Genomic DNA, 23555 nt, shown 5'->3' with positions numbered 1-23555 from the left:
GATTGCATATACTAGACCTGCCAATATTATTTGGTATGTATTTGAGTAGCATGACAACAGTAGACAGAACAACTGACCTCAAGAATTACCAAACAAGTTCAAGCGTCAGGTTACCAAAATTCTTTTGGTTAAAAGAGAGCAACGGGAGAAAACTCTTTGAGATTAACCTGCTTGCCAGCGTGCCAAGGAGATGCTCTTAGTTGACCAATTCTTTCTACCTCATAGTACCTGACTATTGCTGTCAGCCATTTTCTCTACATTCAGGGTGCTTGCATAACTGCTCACTGCATCTGCCTTAAGGGGTTTGACAGAACTACCAGGAAGCAGTATATGGGGTATATGGGGAAACTGCAATTGAGTTTCAGTGATGTTGCTTTAAATCCTCACTTAACAAAAGAAGACAAAACCCAAATACACTGGGACCAACAATCAGAGTAAAATGTATATACTGAATGTGCCATCAAAGAATATTAAAACCCAATTAAAAGCATACAAATGTTATATTATCATGTTTTTGTGGGTGATCAAATATATGGTTGAGAATGTATATATATATACATATTTGTAAACTCCTAAAGCATTAGGAGGAAAGAATCTATATATTTCATTCTTATGATAATATGAGCAAACGTTTCAAATGTGGCACAAGTCTCACTTAGGGGACAAAAATCCCTGGATGTTGCCACCACTCTACAATAATGAATGGTAAGGTAAAGGGTAAGGAGGAAGTGGTACGGGCATGAAAGAGCCACTTACCCAGCTGCTTCATCAGGGCCAGGGGCAGAATGATGCTGGCTGACACCAAAACCACAAGGTAATTACCATTCAGGTACCACACTCTGAAACAGTGAGACAGTAAAAGGAAGCCATGATGAGTCATTTTACTTTCTTTTTTACACAGGTGGTATGTAGACAGGAAGCTGACAGCATCAAAATCCCAGATCAGTGATTGTTACTTCAAAACAGCTGCTGCAAGTTTTTCTTTATCCCATAGAGAACAGTGGCTTTTGCTATAACAGATGTCATTTAGAAGCATGTTTAGATAGTATGAATAATTCTCTCACATAACCTCTGTGATAAATGTGTCACTTTGAAGCAGTAGCGAGAAGCAACAACTCTGGCTGGCTGCTTTCCACAAGTTTGTTGTGATTTTGACAGCCAAGGCTTATAACCCACAGTATAACCCTCATTCTCACCCTCTTAAGCCACGTGAAGAGAGCATGACAAACCACAGGAGGTAGCAACAGAACATGTGAAGAGCATGACTGGGTGACGGGGCGCTAATTTTAGACTAGCTCACTGCGTCTGGCACTCGCAGACAGGCACACCGGCAGCAGAAAACGCACAGGGCCATGCTGCCTGGCTATATCAGGCCAGCCATAAGAGGAAAAGTATTTGTCACACCAAAATACCAAATGCATTTAAAGTTATACACACATGTATAAGCTGACCTCTTCTAAACAACTGGGACGTTTTGCCACTCTGCATGGTGTTGTTCCCAGTATTAATTTCTACTTAAAGTCATTCTTATTCAGATCCAATTCATTGACCAATCCACAAGACATGCTGCTTTCGCAAAATAAAACGTTTAGCTGTCAACCAACTTCGGCTGCGCATTTAACAAAGGAAACATGATCTTTTGCCAATAAATGTATCACCAGGACAAATCTTACTCATTTGTGGCCAAGAAAAATCTTATTAATTTCCTCAGTCATTACTTTGACAGGGGCGGTGCAGTGGTGCAGTGGTTTGCGCTGCTGCCTCGCAGCAAAAAGGTTCTGGGTTCAGTCCCAGGTACTTTCTATGTGGAGTTCACACTCTCTCCATGTGTTCATGTGGGCTTTCGCCAGGGGCTCCGGTTTCCCCCCAAAGTGTGCAGGATAGGTTGATTGGTGAGTCTAAATTGTCCCTGTGAGCGTGTGCAGCCGGTGGTGTGTTGGTGACTACCCAGGGTTGGTTCCCACCTGTGCCCATTGTTCCTGGGATAGGCTCCCATCCCCCCCACAACCCCAGTTGGGATTAAACAGTTTCAGAGGATGGATGGATTACTTCTGACCTGCTAAGCTTCAATAAGCTTTTTAATGTGTCAACAAAAGCACCTGGGTTGTTAGCATAATAAGAAAAGAAATGCATGAATATGTTTCCTGGTTGTAAAAAGTATGTGTAAGACAGTGGAGGGCATGAAGATGGCAAAGTGAGATGGCATGTCCCCTTCATCCACCTAATGTTATTAATGATATAAAGCAGTGTTTTGTTCTGAGCTGAGCTGAGACCACATTCATAGACTTCACTGCCCTTCCTTCCACTTTCTTCATCCCCCTGAGCAAAAATATTCCTCATTGGATGGATCTGTGTGCCATTTTGACGAAAGCAAGGCCTACAATCTGCTTTTGAGGAATATCATCACGTTGAGTGAAGCAATCAGCCTTTGTCTCCTGTATTAGGGCTCTCTCCCTAAAAGTGGAATCCAGACAAAAATTCAATGCAACCTGCATTACCTGAAATGTTATTAAAATGCAGATTATTTTCACAAAATACACACCATAGAAATATTCATGAAAAAAAGTTTTTGAGTGGTGACTCTGAGGCTAGGGATCTGTGCCAGCAATTGGAAGCTTGTTGGTTCAAATCCCGAGAATGCCAGCAGTGGTCCTACTCCGTTGGGCCCTTGAATAAGGCCCTTAACCTGCAACTGCTTTGTCCTGGGTATGATGTTAATCCACAACCAGCCCTATAAGGAGCTCCTCCAACTTACAGGGAATAACTTGGGGGCTGGTGGCAAGATTGGCACTCCAGCCACTGGAGAAGAACCTCACACTGGTCCATTCGGACTTATGTGGTGGCAGCCATGCTGCCACATGGCTGTACTCAGGTTCTCATCCCTGAGGTGGTTTGTCATGTGGTGGGTGCAGCAACATGCTGTAATCAATGCACCCTCCTTACCTTAGCAGGAATGGAATTTAGGGATCACAAAATTCCCTGCTACCCTAAAAATATTTGATTTATATAAGGCACTAGACAGGCATCACCTCCTTCCTTTCTCTATTTATTGTGGGGCTGTAATTGCCATGCGACTTCAAAGACACTAAAAATAAGGAGGCTTAGTCCCACACAGTTGGGTTACACATAATTGACCTTTCTTTGCATTTCACTCAGAAGAGAAGGAAAGTATAATTTTACGGTCAAAGAGGGAAAAGTTCAGTGGTTCTTCCCCATTTCTCCGGGCAGTTCTATCTTTCTGCTGGTCATACTGCTGCCATTATCTTGCCGCCCTCCAGCAGGATCTCCCCACAAAGTTCTCCCTCCAAAAACATGATACACAAGTTCCATAAGGCTTATATTCAGGTAACTGCAGCAGACTGAAAGCCTCTAATCCGCAGATAAGTCACAACCCATAAATGCCTGCAGAACTTTATTTTAAGTAAAAAAACTGCAAATGTCTTAGGAATTTAATAAAAACAATGTTTATAAAATCTTCATGTTGGTGTAAAATCACAATATCATGCTATAGTGTGGTAGCTTAGCCATTTAAAAATGTTGCTTAAAGTCACCCGAGTACTAGCAGTTACCTTCCAATACATCCATTTATTTTTTCACTCAACCACTTGTACCTCTTGTGAAGCTAAACAATGCCTTATTGAGTTATTTGGCACATTTAATTAATCAATTAATTGAGCTGGTGGCTAACTTTAAGGAATACATGAAATGGCTCGGGTGCCCCTGAGGAGAGGTTTGGGAAATGAGGTATTAATTTTATCATAAATATTTGCCAAATACACAAATGAAACAGAAACGGATTATTAGAAATGACATTAAACAAAAAACCCTGCGAGAAAAACAAAAAAAAATTTCTTCGCTAAAACTAACATTCATAGTCAGTTTTGGTCGCTGTGATTTTCAACAGATGGGGTGTTTTTTTCTTCATATACCCTGTTCTGAGCCGATGGAGATCAGAAACGGTACATAAAATGAACCTGATGCATTAACGGGACCAAGGTTGGGCCGCGAAACGAAGTGGTACAAATCGCGCACCATAGTAAAATGTGGCGAGTGCAATTCACGGTTACGGGCAAATTTTTTTTAATTATGAAAAATTCAAATTAAATTTTTGCGGCAGAAAATTCTCATAAGATAGGTTATAAAATCATAAATTGGGAGCTTGGAAAGCGAGAACTGCCCGTATGTGTGTGTGTGTGTGTGTGTGTGTGTGTGTGGATTAGGTTTATATTATATTGTGGGGCCAAATGTTATGTAGTGATTAGAGTTTTTGCCCTAGAAATGAATGTCCGCACAATTATATACTTACAAACATGTGTATGTGTGTGTGTGTATGTGTGTGCGTGTGTGGCTGGAAAATTGGCTGAATTTCAGGCTTATTCAGCATGCTATTGCTCAGCACTCTGAACCGGAGTTGGCCTAGATTTAGAGCAGGTGCCGGAATCCTCGGCTGGGGATGTGAAAGCTGCATTACAGATTTGGGCCACTGGCCATAACAGCACCATGGCTTTGAATGGCTGTCAACAAAACCATGAATGTGGGTTGGATAGCAGTGGAGCTATGCCAGCCATTCCTGTTATCCGTAGGCTAGCTCGACCAATCACACTCACGGACAGTTCTTCCACCTCACCCCCAGATTCACCTCCGGACACTGGCCAAGGACACTGACCCCCATGACACTGCCATGCACGAATGCTTGTCCATGGGTCACAGGGCCAGATACTGGGTTTAGTAGTTTATAAGAAAGTACTGAACTGAATTTTCACATGACAAATTACAGATAAGTAAACTACAGTTTTTATCAGTATGTGTGTAAAAGGAATTTTTCACAATACTGGAGTGATATTTAGGAACAAAAGATACAAATCTATTCCTCCTTTATTATCTAAACACTGGCCAATGACACGTGCAACCAACCCTATATGAGTAATAAAGCCGTCAATAGCTATGACAGATGTCGGGACCAGCCTATGCATTCACGGCTGCCTCAACTCCATTTGCCCAAGTGAGTCTCTCAACACTAAGTAGGGAACATGACTCTGCCAAAGGACTGTATGTTCAGCAAAGGTAGAGGCCCACTGCGGGGTATATAACCGTAACACGTATCCAACTCAGCTTCTGTTCCAACTAGGCTTCTAGGGCAGAGAAGTTCGGGACTTTGGTCCGCAGCAATTTTGCCAAATGAATGAAAATGCTGATACTCACTCCGTTGATGGTTCTGCTCTCAGGAAAGCCTGGATAACAAGGGGAAATTCTGACTTCACAATATACAGGTAGCTGGACATGGCTGTGTAAGAATGGAAAGCGAGACAACAATAATAATTTCAGTGAAAAACAGCAACAACATTGGAGAAAAATTACACAGTTACAACATATTCAGGACAAATGAAGCTCAAACAGGTCTGACAAATCTCTTTAAATAAATGACTGAACTTTATTTTTCTATACACACATATAGATATATTCACTCATACATACACATATACATACATACATTTTGTAACTTCTACACATACAATACCTTACATTTCCCTGGTACATTTGTTAATGATGCCAAGTAATATACACATTCTCTCTCCCTTTAAGAAGCAATGGGTCATTTCTATACTTATTTTTAAACTGCAACTGTGTGAAAGTGTGATTTTGCTGATTGTCAGCAACAGAAATATAGCAAGTGTCGACTTAGGTTGAAGCAACAGACCCACACCTCCAATGTTTTGCAGAGTAATGGCGATACCGGCAGCCATCTTGCCAGGAGTACCAAAGGCGCGGAATCCTAGCTGTTCATAGGCCCGGATGCCTAGGAGACAAACACCAAGCAACATCAGGCAACAGCGTGCATTTTTTTACATCTTACCTACCAGCTCTGTCCTAAATACACCCACGGTTTCCTTCGAGATCTGTTCTTTATGTAGACAAAGGAAAGAGTACTTACCCACAATTCCAGATGCTTTAAGCATCAAATGAATGGAATAGGAAGACAGGGCAGCAACAGCACTTAGGAGGAACCTGCAGTCAGATCAGAAATATTTTTAAGAATTACATGGTTTGGCATTTACACATGTTATTATTTTATTCACTTTAATCAGAGCCACCACATAAGCTTTGGAAAAATATAGACAACTGAAGTTTTGCTGATTCTTAAGTATCTAAATTGAGCTGAGAAGAATCATATTTGGATATCTCGGAAGCTACAGCCGCAAGGCATGACTAAATGAGATAATGAAAAATGAGTCACGTGACAAAACATTAAATAAATAAAACTACAGAACATGTAGACATACATGCTTTTCAAGTGCATTACAACTAGAAAAAGGAGATCAAGTGATCAAATAACAGACCCTATCTTTAACAGAACCTGTAGCATAACTAACTACTCTTATTATATAATTAACCACACTTCATTGTGCTTGTGCTTGATTGTGAAGACCTTCCAATCATGGGTCCTAACCCCCAGTACCACAGACTGCCCTCTGTAACATTATTATGTTTGATAAGGGTCCGCTGCATAAGTGGGTGTGGACAAAGGTGGGTGTGGATGAATGTGCATGTGGACAGGCTGCATGGATGGGATCGTTCTTTTATATGTGGGTGGGACAATGGTCAATGCTTACTGGGTGAGGTGAACTAACTCAAGCAGCAGTTATGTAACAAAGAACCCCGCCCCTGACCACACCCACTATCCCCCCCACCCGCAGGCAGCCCAGAAGGCGGTGATGAACATTCCTGAAGCCCGTGATGTATATGGTTACAGCCAAGGTCGCATCTATTTCAGAGTTCTGCTGCACACACACCATGTACGTCCTCACAACCTGCTCAATCAATTGCTAATGTCATGTAACCCATCTATGGCTGCATCTAAAAACAGATTGATTTCAAAAAACATGATTTCACTATTTATTTTGCATTAATATAATTTCCAAAAGCTTTAAGTGATTAACATGCAGTTATATTACTAATTTATCCAGCTATTAACACTTCCCAAAATGAAAATTTCTGATAAACACTGGGCATAGCACAGTCACGTTAAAAGGACACCAAGTCAAATTACTGTAACAAAATCGAGAAAAGAAAGTGATGGGTTTATCCAAACCAGGAAACACCCAAAGCCGCAAGATTGAAATTAATAAAATTTACATGTCTAAATTACATCAAAATCATTCATAGTTAGCGGTGTAAGATACACTGGAGATGGATTCTAAGAGAGGACTTATTTAATATCTTCATTAATTGCAGGTGATATCGTGGGGTAGGAGTATACATTTACAACACATAGGAGTTGCACTGAATAAACAGTTTTTATTTCACTTAATTTCAAATGTATAGTAAGAAGGTGTAAGAACACTACGCAGAGAATACTGCACATTATAAGGGCAAAACATTTTTATCATTTGACAGTTACTTTAGCTGTGTGTATATCTTATGCTTCTGAAAAAATGGGCTGTATTTTCTTTTGTGGTGTTTCTTCCAGCAAAGTATGCCGTGGAATTTATGGAAAAAATCCCCAGACTGTCATCAATGCAAACATGCAGATACGAACAAATTAGTGAAACAAATTCTTTGACTCACATGAAAAGGAGGATGCCGGTGTTGGCCATAGCATATGCTAATCCCAGAATTCCACTCCCCATGATGGCGTTTCCCAGGTTAAACACTGACATGCCGAAAGAGGTCTTTCCCTCAAACTATCAAAAACATAAAAAGCGCTGTTGGAAATGTATTTATGAACGAAACTTTCAAGTTTGTTCCTTCCAAGAGTTTTTCCACAGTTAATTTAGCAGTAAAAAATAAATGATGAAAATGAAAACAGGGGAAAAATCAGGATGATACGCAGTGGTTCCTAGAGGCTAACAGAGGCATAGTACTCACATCGGTGAAGCGTGTGGGCTTCTTTCCCTCAGGACAAGGTAGGAACTCCTCACTTTCTGCCAAATTCCCTTCACCATCCTCATATCTAGAACAGGTCATAGAAATAGCCTGGTCACAACCTGCTGGAAATACAATTTTGATAACAACAAATGTGCTGCAGTTTGAAAAATGACGCATATTAAAAAAAGGATGACTGGTGTGAAAAGGTGTGGGATTATTCACAACATTTTCACACATGCATTTGTTAATTTATGATAACGTTATATGGTACACCGGAAGTGTGATTTCATTTCCTTATCAAGACCTCCTTCGCATCCAAGCTCAGTTCTAATGTAGTGGAAAGAAAGATAATCTCTCATTCAATAACTGTGAAAAATAATCTAAATACACACGTCAGTCACCATTATGGGATGAATGAGAGCCCAGTCATCAGATTTACTTGCATTCTAAAGATTCAGAAAATATTTCTGACATGCAGCACCTTTTAAATGGATGACGGCATTATTTGAACATTGAAAGGTGAGATCTGTGAGCAAATAGTTATCAATAGAATGGTAAGTATATGACAGTAAATAATAAAAAAATGAATCACAGTTACTGTGAGCACAGGAGCTTGGAAAAATCAAATCAGAAATATAAGGTACATTCTGTGTAATGTCAAAATAGTTATACCCAAAAGCATGGATAAAGAATGGCAAGTATTTATTAACCAAGGAAAAATCCATATTTCAGCAACAGAAAAGCTTGGAAAACACGTCAGCATGACACGTCAACTAGCAAGATAACAAATTGTTGTGCTGAACATGATGTCATGCTGGTCAATGGTTACAGTTTCTCCTGCTGGTAAGGTCCAATATTCTGGTATGAGTTTTCACCAGGCACTTAATAAATTATGAAAGAATAAAAGAATAGTGTTCTACATTTTCTATAAAGAATCACAAATGTATCACCCTTTATCACAATTGACTTGTAATAATAATTATCATTATCAATTTTTTATTGCTATTGTTGTTGATGATGACGATGATGATGTTGTTGTTAAGAACCAATCAGATTTTGATTTTAAAGATATATCACAGGCACGACTTAAAGACATTTGTAAACATAACTACTTAAAATTTATAAGGTGGCACCATCAGTTGTTGACGCAAATGACAGAAGGGACGTCTGACAACGATAAATGTCAGAGTGACTGAAGTGAAACCTGTACGCAGGACAGTCTAACAAGACTGTAGTGTTACAAAGCTGTACTGTTACATAGGATCCAATGCTCACTGATCATCCTCCAGGAGTGTCTTCATTGGCATGCCCACGTCCTCTCCCAGATCATTCTTGCCATTGGTCAGTATGCTCATCTCGGATTGGGCGGGTTCCATGATGTCACTCTGTATATCCTATGTATGAGGCACTCACTGTTTCCTGAGGTTTCTGCAGTGAACAGACCATTGTTAGAAGACTTACAAAATAGATTCAGAAAAAAAGCCGCAAGAGTTTTCCACCAAGGCGTTTTTGTGCATAGACAGTGCTACATTGCCTTATTTACAAACACAATAAGCATTATTCCATTGTCAGTGAGACAAGTTCATTGGCTAAGTTGAGTTTTAGGAAGTTTCATACCCTAAATTACCCTATTGAACACACAGATAGTTGCTACACAATGTGACACTCAGAGAATGGCAGAGAAGAACCTTTAGGTTCTTCCTCTCTCACAATGATTTTGTTTTCTATGACACTATGATGCAGATTTCAGTTAAGCAGCATAGTTGGTCCAGGATATCGTACCCTTAGTAATTATCCATAGAACAAAGTTGGATTTTAGGCAGTGTGACCCTAAATCAGTTGCTACTGGAGCCAATCTCCTTTGGCATAATTATTCTAGCAGCTAAGCTCTGAAATGCAAGTTCTTTTTGAAGTTCTGAAGGATGAAAGACTCTGTCGTTGGTTCTGACCAGCTTACAGTTTGTCGCTCCATAGGATCTTTATGTCCATTTCCCGTGTTTAAATTTGAAAGTATTTTGCTTAAGGCTGTCATGACATGAAATTTCATGACTTGAAATGACAGTGAATGTAGTGCCATATTTGAATGAAAATGTTCTATACCACTTGTCATGCGTTCCACTTTTCATTTCATAATAGAACATTCAAAATACTCAATTTTTTTGTTAATGATTTACAGGCAATTTGTGAAGAACTTCACACAGTAAAATGAAACCAGTGGTATTTATTGCTGAACCCCTCAACTCTATCCACTGTGTTCCACTTCTTGCTGGACTGATTGTCTGTCTGTCAGCACTGTAAAAATAATCTGCCTATAATTTTAAATCGGTGCTGCAATATCAAGCTACGGGGTTAAAAGAGATGACTGAATTGGACCAATAAGGCAAAAATAATCATTACTGTTTTGCAGCAAAAATGTCTTTATTTTCCCATTCAGACTGACAGATGTTCATTCCCCATTAGACATTGGCCCTAGGATTCCTAGCGATGGGCACAGTAAAGGCACATGTGAGGGTGTCAAATGGATTCCAAGATGGGTATGCTTGCAAGAGGTGAGGAATATGAGAAAGGAATCTCTGTCCACCGTCAAATGCCTTCCTTTTCATGAAACACATCATTTACAAACCCAAACAATGATATTTGACTGATAAAATAATTTCTCAAAGATACAAATTTATAGATGAATAAAACACCTGTTCTAATAGTAAATTTAGTCATTCAGTGTTCTAGTCCCAGGTGACATGTGTCATTAGGTATTTAGTCCCAGGTGACATGTGTCATTCAGTGTTCTAGTCCCAGGTGACGTGTCATTCGGTATTTTGTCCCAGGTGACATGGTGGCTCAGCAGGTAGTGCTTTGATTTACAGCTTTGATGTGTACACTTGACATGGACTGGTGACACTATGCTACCCATGACACATTACTGCGTAAATGGTTTCCCAGCCTTACAGAGAACACCTTTTTTTTTGTTCTGTGCTTCCCAAGCTCTGGGTCACTGCAGCTGTACAACTAGATAAGCCATTGTTCAGAAAGGACAGATGGAAAGAAATTGGCATTCATGTGAGTCCATTAATGAGCCTAAAAATAAACTCTGGAAGGACGACGCTGCAGCTTCTGATTTGCGTGTTACAAAGTCCAGGCAAGAAAAACAACAAAGCTTACACCCAACTGAAACTTTTCACTTCACACATTGAGGATGTTTTTCATCTGATGTTGGAGAGGTGGATTTCCAAGGAAATAAAGCCCCTCTCCAAAATGCATGTGTGTGTGTGTATATATATACATATATATATATAGCGGCCTGTAATATATCTATTTAAGCTTCCATGTGTTAATTTAAATCATTCAAATTGTTTTATCAGTGCACCTGGTTTATACCTTTACAAATAATCAAATTCAGCATATTGATAGTTTGCTTTAATGATGGCACTAATGCCACTGAGGTTGATCAAAAAAAAAAACCATGACCCAGTTATACTGTAGCTGATTGCAATGTAGTTGTAATGAAATGTTGAACTTTGCTAATAAATCATTAACGTGGCCTATTTTTCCACATTTGTATACAGGGCTTTCATGTTTATTTTACTGTGTAGTATATCTTTTATTCCAGAGTATAAATGTCAAATGTTCAGCTAGTAATGTCCAACATAAGAAGTAATGGAGAATTTGTGAGAATTTTTAAGATGAAAAGGGATTGAGTCCTAAAAACACGGAAAGAACATTAGAGGAATAAAGAGTTTGTTCTTTTTTGTTGTTTTTCAAACAGTGGTGGTGCTTATTTGGTCAATAATTAAAACAAATAATAATTGACCATAGTCCATAGTCCATAACACATCCACTTAAGATTAACTGATTAGTTCAATTAGAGAAATGTTAGATCAAAAGTGAGGTACAACAGTGATGCTTTTCTAGAACTGGTACTGTGGTTACCTGAGAATATCACAGAGAGCCTATTTTAGCATTTTTGTAAGTGCCGTCTTCACACACTGGCAATCAGTTCAAATACACTGGCTAGTGAACTGTTCATAAGATAAAGTCACCGAGCGATTACCGTAAAAAGACCACGCACCCAGTACGACACGCCCAGTACCACGCACCCAGTACCACGCACAATGCCAGTTGCTGGTGAGGGTATGGAAATTCAAACACCTCTAGAAGTTTTCCACTGGCCTCATCGACTGTAAAGTGAAGATAAGAAGGGGCTCTACTTACTTTTGGAGTAGTTTGTATATTGAACGGAGAGTGAAAAGTGTTTATTGTTTTTATCAGGGTGTTAATGTAGCCACAGTAATTTTACAAGCATTTTATTAGTGCTGGATGTGGGGTGGGATGGTTACCATGGCGTTATACTGCCAGTAAGTTCACCTTCAAGGACTTCCACGAATTCTAATGAGTTTCTCTTATGATTTTTTTTGCTTCTATAATGAGAAGATAGAAAATCGCTTTTTTGTATTTTCAAAAAGGTCTTTAAGTCTTCAGTCATTTCTAGGTACAGAAAAGTGCCTTTCTTTCAAAGCACCTCTATTAATAATGCACGTTAAGATAATTACATTGTGCTTATAACATAAGTCAGATATGGGCTAATTCACTTCCATCGCATTAAGCAGATGGGTCACAATAAAACTTCAGATGACTGAAATTTCAAAGCCATTTTAAACAGAACCAAAACACTTTTCAAAATCTATGCATCAGTAGTGCATACCAAAAAAAAATATATAAATTCAGTTCCATGAGTTGCAATGCCATAACGGAACAGTATTCCTCTTCCTAATCTTGCTTTTGAATTCCATCTAGACTGTGCCATTCTCTCAGATGGCAGTCCCTAGTATTTGAGAAAACAGAGCCATTACTACAACAGAGTTAAGATTAACTGTTCGATAGTTCTTTCCCAATTTGGCTACAGTGCTTGACATCCTGGCACTGTCATATCAAAAAGTAAGAGCGAAAAACAAAAATAGTCCTCCACTTAAAAGTCTTAACAATAGCTCTCCATAGTGTCGCATTCCATAACCAATGAGTCACATATAAAACTAAAATGGAAATCAATACCAGAACACGCGTAAAAGTAATATTGGGTCAGTTAGTAGCTGAATTCTTAATGAATCGAATTTTTTAAGAAATCACCTTGCTTTTTTTGAGTGAGATACTGATATCAATGTAAAGTTACTTTACAGTAAAGTATTAAAGCACTTAATGGAACCTTACAGTAGACTTTGCATTAAGCTAGAATGATATTCAGTCCAAATTTATATATAAAATAAGTAAATGATTTAATGTAGCAGGGGCGGCATGGTGGTGCAGTGGTTAGCACTGTTGCCTCACACCTCTGGGACCCGGGTTCGAGTCTCCGCCTGGGTCACATGTGTGCGGAGTTTGCATGTTCTCCCCATGTCGTCGTGGGGTTTCCTCCGGGTACTCCGGTTTCCCCCCACAGTCCAAAAACATGCTGAGGCTAATTGGAGTCGCTAAATTGCCCATAGGTGTGAATGTGTGAGTGGATGGTGTGTGAGTGTGCCCTGCGATGAGCTGGCCCCCCATCCTGGGTTGTTCCCTGCCTCGTGCCCATTGCTTCCGGGATAGGCTCCGGACCCCCCGCGACCCAATAGGATAAGCGGTTTGGAAAATGGATGGATGGATGGATTTAATGTAGCTTGCATTATTAGAAAATTCCCACAGAGAATGGATGGATGGAATATGAAGGTAATTTTCCCAAGTACACTTTTTTCACATCATTGTGGTTCTTTAAGATGTTCCTCTCTGGACCTGTGGACTTTAATGATTAATATTAACTAGAAAAGTTAATACTATGTTGTCAGAATGACAACAATGTATTGCCCAGACAGCTCTATCACCCCCTCCCCCCATCTAATCCTGACTCCTCCACACCCCCCAACCTCTTCAACTTCCAGAAGTACTGGATGGATCAACTGGAAATGTGAAAGCCAATAAATGTTTTTCTGTCTACAGTATATGACTGAGTCCTAGTGGTGACACCTAACTGTGGAGCTACCCCTACTGCTCGATTTTTCTCCACCAATTAGGTTAACTATATTTCTTTTCATATGTCTTCATGGCCATGTGCTAAAATATAATTAATACTATTTATATTCATTATATATATTAATTTTTATATTGTTTATTACTTTCTATGACCAATAATTTCTGTAAAATAACAGTAAAAACCAAAAAAGACATATCTATGGTATAACTTTCATGTAATGTCAAACAGACACACATACAGACACATACAGACCCAATTGTGATTTTCTTAAAATGTTGCAACAACCAAGATTGTTGCTGATTGTACACACATGAGCTCCAGTTTGCTGGCAAATAGCTGCTCCTTAGGCACTACAACTAAATACTACCAAACAAAAAATTGTTATATTAGCATTTTAACTTGCATAAAAATGGCAAAGAACAATATATTCCGGGGATGACTTTGTCACCTCCTCTCCCTTATTCAACCCCTACTCCTCCCACATCCTCTCACCTTTATCTCTGCCCCCCTATGGTAAGCTTGGGCAGCATCTAATTTTTCTTATTGTCATACAGTCTATGTGGGCAGGAGGGGGGGAGTAAACTGTAGCAAATAGAAAATATTAATGTAAATCCACCCAAGCCTTCCCTATATACTCTTCCAAATTTTTGTGACTTGTCTCAACACAGGTTCACTAGATCTGTATCTGTTCTTCGATGTGTTGACTAGGGTTAGGGCTGATTGACACATATTAATTCCCTCATCATAAATTTTTCCAATTGGGGGGTTTAATTCATGATAAATTTCGCTGAACTACAATACAACACTATTATTATTATTATTATTATTATTAAAAGCCCTTGTTGCTTTAGAGAAATTCCCCCACTATACATTTTGTTGAATTCCCCAACTTGCTACCAGACTAACCTGCTACTGATATAATCTGCTGAGGTGTGCTAGCGGCAAAAAAAAATACAAACTATATTTTAGTTTGTAGTTTTTAGTTTAGTTTTAGTTTAAGTTTAAATACCACTGACCACATTCTTCTTCCTCCTCTTCTTTTTCTCCTCACCTCTCTAATGTTCCTGGGAAGTTTGCATTCTTTGCAAAAAAAAAATCCAAGGAATACATTTAGGTAGCAAATGGCTGGGTTGACAAGATGGCTACTGCAATCTTCCTTTCTGCTCTCTGCTGCCACCTAGTGCTGCTGCTTCAATTTTGTAGTCAATTGTGGAGAAGAGCCTCGCTCATCATGGCTCTATGGGGGTAGCTCGCTGTGTGTGGCATGCTGTACATCACTCTGTACAACAGGTGGTTGCAGTGTGCAAATCAGTGTCCCACAGTAATAATGGAGAAGAGGCAAATAGTGGGAATTGCAGTGGTAATTGCAAAAGGAGATGCAGAGGAAATCAGGAAACTTCAGAAGCCTTAGGTATATTTTGCTATTTCCATTAGATTATTTATAATTTAAATAATCTAATGTGGAAGTTAGAGCCATCAAATACCAAATTAAGTAAGTAGAGCAATAATATCAAATAGAGTTATCCTTCACAAGGTAAAGCATGCTGTCTAAATCACCCTTACCATGCTGCAATTAAGCAGCATTGCTTCCATTGTGGGTTTTGTCTCAAAATCTGAAGAGTGTGTTTACAAAGGCTGAAAAAGATCCTTCAAATATTTTTGAGCTATCGTGCTCAAAAGATTTGCAAGGTTTGGAAAATACCTGACAAATGATTTTTGAGTTATCATGCTAACAAGATCAAGTGTCCAAAGCTGCCCTCCCCTCTACTGACACTATGAAATGTTGCTGCAATTTTGACCACTTATTCATCTTCACATATTCCAGATAATGTGTTAGCAAATTTTGAAAAAGTTCCTTAAAATACTTCAGAGTTACTTAAAATACTGCCATCAAATACTATTAGAGTTACAGTTCACAAGACCAAGTGTATTTTACAGCTTCTATTTCCTTCCTTCATTTCCACATAGCACTTCTTCTTAATTCTTTACAGTCACCTACCCCAACAGATATTCAGCCTATTGCTGCATACCCTTTCAAGCAGTCCTGTCATGTGCCTTATTTGTGCCTGGGAACAAGATGATCGCCAAGCCACCCCTACTATTTTGTTGGCCAGAAAAATTGCAATATTTAGTGACATAACTGTGGCTGATCGTGAGCTTCCTTTATCCAACATTTCAGGCATATGTAACAAAAATCTGCTTGAAAACTCAATACATCATTGCTACTTTTTCTGCATTGTAAAGTGTTGCTTTTGGCCAGACTGTGAGTTTAGCTAAAAGAGCAGACCAAACCATTTTTGCAGTATAGGGGGGGAATGTAAAGTTATATTTTACTATGTCAATAAAAATTAGGAAGAGAAACAAACAAGAAGCTTATGTTACTCACAAATACAAACTAAAGTTTTCACAAATGTGAATTTTGGACAAAATATTCCAGTAGATTATTTAAAGGTCAGAGGGCCCTTTTGTGACCCCCTTGACCCAGGGCCCAGAGACTGACCCAGATAACCCCCCACCCTCCCCCGCCCAGCTCCATAGCTCTACACAATGCAATGCTCTCGGTAAATTTGGGCCACCCAGGGGGTCAATGGGGAGCCCTCTGTAAATTTTACATGATGCTGAAAAAGCCACTTACATCCTCATAAGTGAGGCACTTTTGGGCAAAAGGGCCAGGTACTCAGGCACCCTCAGCCCCTTCCTCTACAGATGCACAAATATAGACGCACACATATACAGACTATACACAGCGCAGTATAAGACATTTAAGGCACTTTTCCACTGCACCAAGTACCAAACTTATTGTACAAAAAAATGAGTACATGCTCCTCTACTTATAAATGAGTTACATTCTGAATGGCCGTTCCTAACTTGAAATGTTCGTAAGTTGTTATTCAACATCATTTAAAGAGTATATGCAAGTACAAAGAACTAGGATGCTAAGAGTACACACTCTACGCTGCTGCGTGGTGGGAGTAGTGGCCAGAAATCATATTAAAAATTGATGTTGCGGACAGGAAACGGAAACCCAACGAACACAATTTGGACTTACAGTCCTCTTCATTCGTATGTCTGAAAGTTCGTAAGTTGAAAATTCGTAAGTAGAGGAGCGTCTGTACTTTCCTTTTTGCATCGATTTCCAGTATAGTACCACTACTAAAGTGCAATTCCAACTGGGGGACTCCTTCGGAATGTTGGTACTTCGGGGTGGAACTTGTCATTCTTAACTGGTTATGCAAATAACTTGCCTCTGATACACAAAATACAACCACCATCTTCAAAAAGAATAGATATAAAATCTGAAAACAATGATAAACTAAACAAAAAAATAAGTAATAATAATGGTTGTAATGGTTGTGGGGATGAAGACTACCAAGCTTAAATTGCAGCCTGGTCAGAAGAACAGATTCAGTGAGATCTGGATGGCATGACAAGAAATAAAAAAGGTACATTTGAATTTATACACTAGGGCTGCACAATATTGGAAATCAACAAAAAATTGTGCTCTGATTTTTTTGTGATAATTATTGTAATATTTATAAAGCACAAACAAAGGAATTCAAAATAAATGAATTTCTCACAAACCCATGGGTGATGAAAACAGCAAGCTCAGAGAGCACATGCAGAGGCAATTTACTGATTTTTTTAACATATACTTCATAATCTTAAAAAGGACCAACCACTAAAATGTTTATTTCGCCATTAAATCTTGCTAAGTTTTATTTCCTATGACAGAGTAAAAATGTTTTAGCAAAACTAAAAACACACACACGCACGATTGCATGATTGTTTGCAGGTCATTGACTGACCTAATATCCCATATCCAGACAGTATGAAGTTATAAAAAAGTCTCAACACAACTGACTATTGCGGTCCTTACATTGTGAGAACTGCATGTGATGTCAATAGTAACTTTCACACTGCGGGAACCTTTTCTGGAACCATAACCTTTTTCCAGAACCAGGAACTTTTGTCATGTTCACAACTCAGCCCAATTGTAGTTCCTTAGAAGCAGTTCCTGAGTTCCTTTCATTCAAACACAAACTACTGGGAAGGCGCTTACAGCAATAAATTTGCAAGCACCAGCACTAATATGGAAGTTATACGGAAGTGCAGAAAAAGAGATGTAGTGGAGCAAAACTCGAGCAGATGTATTTATTTTTGTACCCCAATTACATTTAATGCATCAATTCATATATTTTTTGCTTGCGTCAATTTCTGCATCAGAAAATTTGATCACTAAATAATATACAATAGTCTAATATTGCCGATGTCAGCAGTCAACTTGCCAGTGAGTATTAGTGGAATAACATTGCATGTTTTATTCTGTAGAAAATGGAAAATCGAGCCAGATTTAATAAGCATGAACATTTTGTGAGTCATATAAACAAAAGACTGTGCCCCGATTTGACCACGATAGATCCCCAATAACAAACAACTAACCAAACGACTTATTTATCCTCCCTTTTTTTAGGCGTGGAGGTGTAGTTTTGTTCGAAATTATGTGTGAAGTTTAACCTGCAAACTTTTTTGTGTCTTCCATGCTTATTTAGCATAATGGTCCCAATTCCTGTTCTGTGGTGTGAAAATGACACATAAAAATGACCAGGAGCTACAAAACTTGCAGGTCAAGGCAGCCCAGGGACTTGTAATCCAGGACCCGGGTGCAGAACTTCAGTGTGAAAGCACCGAATATCCCACATCACCCAGCCCTATAATATCATTTAGCCATTTTTTAATTCAATAGAAAATGCCCCACTTGTGTTGCAATGATGTCATTCTGTGCTGGTACCAGTTTTGAACTACAGCGGAAAATGAACACAAGAAGTATCATTCACTTTGGTACTATTTTGAAGTACCAAAAGCCCAGTACCCACCGTAGTGGAAAAGCATTATTAGTATTGTGCAGTCAATCCCATACGATAAATTAAATAAGCACATTAGTACACACAATGTGGAAAAAACTAATGACTCCCCAGTGACTACTGAGAAGATTATGCTTAGCACGATGCATGTAACTGCAATGTTGGGTTTTATAGAAGCGAGTTTTAAGTACATTAACTTTAAGTACATTAACTTTAAAACATTAAAACCCTAAGTTTTCCAAGAAATTGTAGTTGAAATGAAGAAAACAAAAAAAATCTGGAATGAAAACTTCTCATTTGAATATCTTTAAATTTTACATCACGTTCAATTACAAAGGTATTGCGCGGAAACAATATACCTAGGATAACATTTTCATTATTCCTTATAGTCTTTATTTCTTACAGTCTTCATGATCAATATCAAATTGACAATATGCCCCAAAGCTTCTGGAGTGCAGAGAAAATGCACATTAGTTGACAATAAAACAATGTATTCGTTCATCTTGTATATCGGTTGTCTTATATTACGGTCGTGGAGGTCTGGAGCCCATCGCGGAGACAATGGGCTCAAGGCAGGGATTAACGTAAAACGTGACACCAACGCATTGCAAACTATAAATTAATTTAAACAAATATTATTTGAAATAATCGGTATAAGGCTGTTCCTCTCAATTTTGGACTGTTGGAATAAACCGGAGGAATTTGCGTAAACCCACGTGCACATGGACGGAAAATGAGGACTGCGCAAACACAAAGAGGGTGGACGTCTACAGGACTAACAACTGCACACGCAACTGCCATGTCGGAAGAACGGCGACAGAACGTTTATTAAATTGACATAGGAAACAAAACTAAGATATTTTGGGACTGGAGTTTACCGTTGCTTTTCAATGAGCTCTGCGTGGGCTCTCCGGGGAAATCATAATGATTCTGGTCCTTTTAAAACAAACTCGTAGAAGATGTGCCCCTTTCGCAAGAAATTTAACAAAATAAGCTAGGAGAACGAGAAAGGCGAATTTTTTTCTTAGCCGGATAACTTATCAGATTTAAGGTAGTCTGGGATAATCGTAAGTGAACGATGACAAAGTACAATTAAACGGTGGCACCTTAAATCCGCAAAGTTGTCTGGCTAAGAAAGAAATTCAGCTTTCTGATACTGCAAGTGATACGCTTTGTGTCGGTGACTCCAGGCAACACCACTCCTTAGTTTTCATATACCGCAATATTGATCACAATTAATTATAACGATGTCAACTTTTTCCAATACCGCTCACAAAATTAAATGACACAGCTGTCATATATAATATATATAGTATCAGTTTTATTACCCCAACTTTGCCGATGTAGCAAATTCTAGGTTTATAATGGAATAACAGATTAGCCGAAAGATTTCTTACGTGAGTCTGCTTTCAGACTCTCATGTTTACATAAGAAATCGTACGGCAAATCCATATTATTCTATTAAAAATCTAAAATTAGCTACATCAAAGGCGTTGGGGTAATCTGCAAAATATACAGACTATTTACAAGGTAATAAAACTGCTGTATACGTGTAAATGCGTGTGCAGACTTGTCTGGAATTCAGCTGACCAAAGTCAGCAATATGTTTATATTTATCCACTAAGGGTTAGTCCGTTAATGTCTCCTTCTAATTTGTTGTTGCATTGCAGTCGTGCTGTTGTGATAGTTCTGCGACGACTGCATTTTCATACGCTTTTAATGCGATGTGCTCCCATACAACTGAGGCCTTCGCTCTTTATTTGGGCCCTCTTCCGTCCGCCATATTGCCGGGTAATGGAAAAGGCCATTTTTAATCCTCGATTTTCAAAAAACAGAGTGATCCTAACTGTTCTAATGTTAATGTGTTATTAATCGGTAACAGCACCAATCATTATATTTCTTCTCTAATCTAGAAAATGTTGTTCACTGCAACAGCATGGTTGTACTGACTCTAGAATGAATGACATGAAAAACAAAACAAAAAAACTGTTACATGCAAATCATGTCTTTTTCTACAGAGCCAATCAAGTAGACTGAATAATAACACTTAGACTGCTACGTTATATGAGCTATTTCAAGCCTTAGCCTGACAAAACTGGACAGCTGAAACTCAAACCCAGCCAGTGAATTATGGGCCAACTATATCTGAGCCAAAATGCAGAATACAGCTATAATGCAGTCAATGAGCGATATGAGCAACTTTCCTCTAAAAGGAAAATATGGAATCACAAAGTTAAATGTCATATATACAAAACTGCACTTATATTTGATAACTATTTTTCGTACCGTTTTAAATTTATTTCCTCCTATTTATTGCATGGCAACTGCAGTCTAGAATTGTGTCGAAGTGCACGCTTTAATCTAGTGCGACAACGCGAAACAAATAAATAATGATGACTGATCATTGAAATTGATCATTTTTGTGGATCTTGAATGTTATATTTGAACGGCCCCCATTTCCTTGGAGTGTCTTTGGTGTTTTTGCTATCTCGGTTTTACCATATGCAATTTCTGTATGGCGAAATCACGTAAGCACTTTAAAGTATTCACGTGTTTGCAAATGAATAAATGAAGTAAACATAAATCGGACACTGAATGGAAAGTGACGTTGGGTATAAACTCGCAATATTGTATTAGATTACTTAAAATGTGCAAAAACACAGTAGGTCTGGTGTTTACGGCGAGCTCGGATATTACATTATTTGTTATAATTAAGGGAAAAAAAACAAATTACCGAGACAGAAGAATCACGTTACATTAGAACGTTCTTCAAACAAAATCAATTTGAAAACATAATCCAGATTTTACAGCAGACGCTGGTATCACAAGTTATGGACATATTTTTTAGATCAGTTTCTGAGCATCGTGTTTGCATTTTAAGAATTAATGGTCGCAAACTTTCACAATGGCAACATGTTCGAAGCACTTTCTTCCCATATGAAATATCGACGGGCTGAACACATACATGGCTGCGTTTGAAATGCGAGAGAAAGGACGAACTGGCCACATGGCCGAGACATCTCTGCTTGTCTGCAAAAAATAAAATCTATGGACTTAATTTTCTAATCGTCAACCCGATTCGTCTACACAGAGGCAAGAGCAGTATTTTGAAACAGCCTTAGAAATAACACAACAAACACTTCCCCCCATATTAGAACTACTTTGGTACAAATAATATTCCTGTTGCTCTATTTTTCAAAGGAAAAAACACTTTGTACAGATATAAACCTATCAAACATACACATTTATTCACTGAAATTACATATCGTTAAAATCAGAATCATTGAGGAACTTACCAGTTGCGAGTCACTTAAGTTTGATAGACTCCTAGATTACTAGAGTACTTCCCTGCTTTTTCTTCACCACCTTTTCTTTTGCACTGTTTCTGGATTCCTTTCTTTAATTCTGCTTGGGGGAAAAAACGAATCTTGTGTAATCAAAAACACCCCTTTCCGATGACTCCCGAATTGTCTTCTGGAGGTTAAACAGAATTTTGAAGGGGTCTATAGTTGTAGGACGATGGGGGTCGTTCTAGTACCGCCCCCTTCCCCTGGCCTCCAATGGGAGTATGTAGTAGTGATCTAAGGCACACCTTCCAGGCAGCGACATGTGCAAGAGGTACCACGTTTAGTGATGTTCCATTAGATTTTTTAAATGGTTTCATTTTGTATAATATGACACCAGATTTTACATCTCACAAATTTCAGTGTTACATCAGCAATAACAGACAGGATCAGACAATACACACAACATGAGCACAGGATGGACATTAATATATAAATATGAACAATATACTATATACAAACAATCAAATGACACATGTATTCTAAGACTACTATATAAAGCGATACAAAATAGTTTTGTTAAGCACATATTTAAATGAGTTTCAACAGAAATCTCTAAGGGTAACTAGGTATGAATATTGAAGTAAATTGTTTTCCAGCTGGGGTTGTTCCCTGCCTCGTGCCCATTGCTTCCGGGATAGGCTCCGGACCCCCCGCGACCCAGTAGGATAAGCGGTTTGGAAAATGGATGGATGGATGTTTTCCAGCAGCCAATGAACTGCTATAGCAGTTTAACACATTCCTTTAGAATCATCTACAGGCTTGCTTGATATACTGTCCACTGAATGTGTTCATCCAGTGATTAAAACTCGAATGAAATCTGAACATAGCATCCAGGGCTTCCTGTCAGGAAACCCCAATCGATGCGTGGCAAGGCGCAGACAGGTATTACATGGATTCACATGGATTCCATCTTGACATGAGATGGTGATAGAGAACAAAACAGTCTATATACAATGCTAAGAAGCTTATGAAGTTTGCCATGTTGGCCATAGATTTCCTGGAGCATATTGGCATAGCTTTTGTTTGACTAAAGGTAGGAAAGGAGCATGATTATAGGGTGTTGCTGCACCCATCATACTACAAACCAGAGTGCACCCATGTGGAAGGTGGTACCTCAGCACCACATTAGTCCAAATGGACCAGTGTGAGTTTTTTCCAGTGGCTGGAGCACCAACCATGCCCACAACCACCACATTTTTCCCCTGCAAGTTAGAGGACCTCCTTATAGGGCTGGAAGTAGATTAACATCATACCCAAGATGAAGCAATTACAGGTTAAGGGCCTCGCTCAAGGGCCCAACGGAATAGAATCACTCCAGGCATTCGCAGGATTTCAACCAGCAACCTTCCAGTTGCTGGCACACATCCCTAGCCTCACAGCCACCTTTTATTTTTTCCTATTCTTAGCATACTCAATGCTGCTGCAACATTAAATGCAGGTAGTTTGAGATGTAAATTGAAATGTATTGATGCAAATATCTCA

General features: G+C 38.9%; 1 protein-coding gene across 1 annotated transcript in view; it reads right to left on the bottom strand.

Moving 5' to 3' along the window:
- LOC125745433 (sodium-coupled neutral amino acid transporter 3-like) overlaps positions 1–22215 on the bottom strand; it is a 32616-nt gene extending 10401 nt beyond the window's left edge. The window contains exons 1-8 of the mRNA XM_049018330.1: positions 22023–22215; positions 9142–9294; positions 7867–7951; positions 7567–7682; positions 5933–6006; positions 5705–5797; positions 5203–5284; positions 757–839 (exon numbers count right to left, since the gene is read on the bottom strand). Coding sequence (XP_048874287.1) covers positions 757–839; positions 5203–5284; positions 5705–5797; positions 5933–6006; positions 7567–7682; positions 7867–7951; positions 9142–9242 — 634 coding nt within the window. The 5' untranslated portion in view covers positions 9243–9294; positions 22023–22215. The remainder of the gene's footprint in view (positions 1–756; positions 840–5202; positions 5285–5704; positions 5798–5932; positions 6007–7566; positions 7683–7866; positions 7952–9141; positions 9295–22022) is intronic.
- Positions 22216–23555: the final 1340 nt, after the last annotated feature.

This window comes from Brienomyrus brachyistius, chromosome 6, assembly GCF_023856365.1.
Source record: "Brienomyrus brachyistius isolate T26 chromosome 6, BBRACH_0.4, whole genome shotgun sequence".
NCBI classification, from domain to species: domain Eukaryota; kingdom Metazoa; phylum Chordata; class Actinopteri; order Osteoglossiformes; family Mormyridae; genus Brienomyrus; species Brienomyrus brachyistius.
This window is presented reverse-complemented; position numbering and strand designations above follow the sequence as displayed.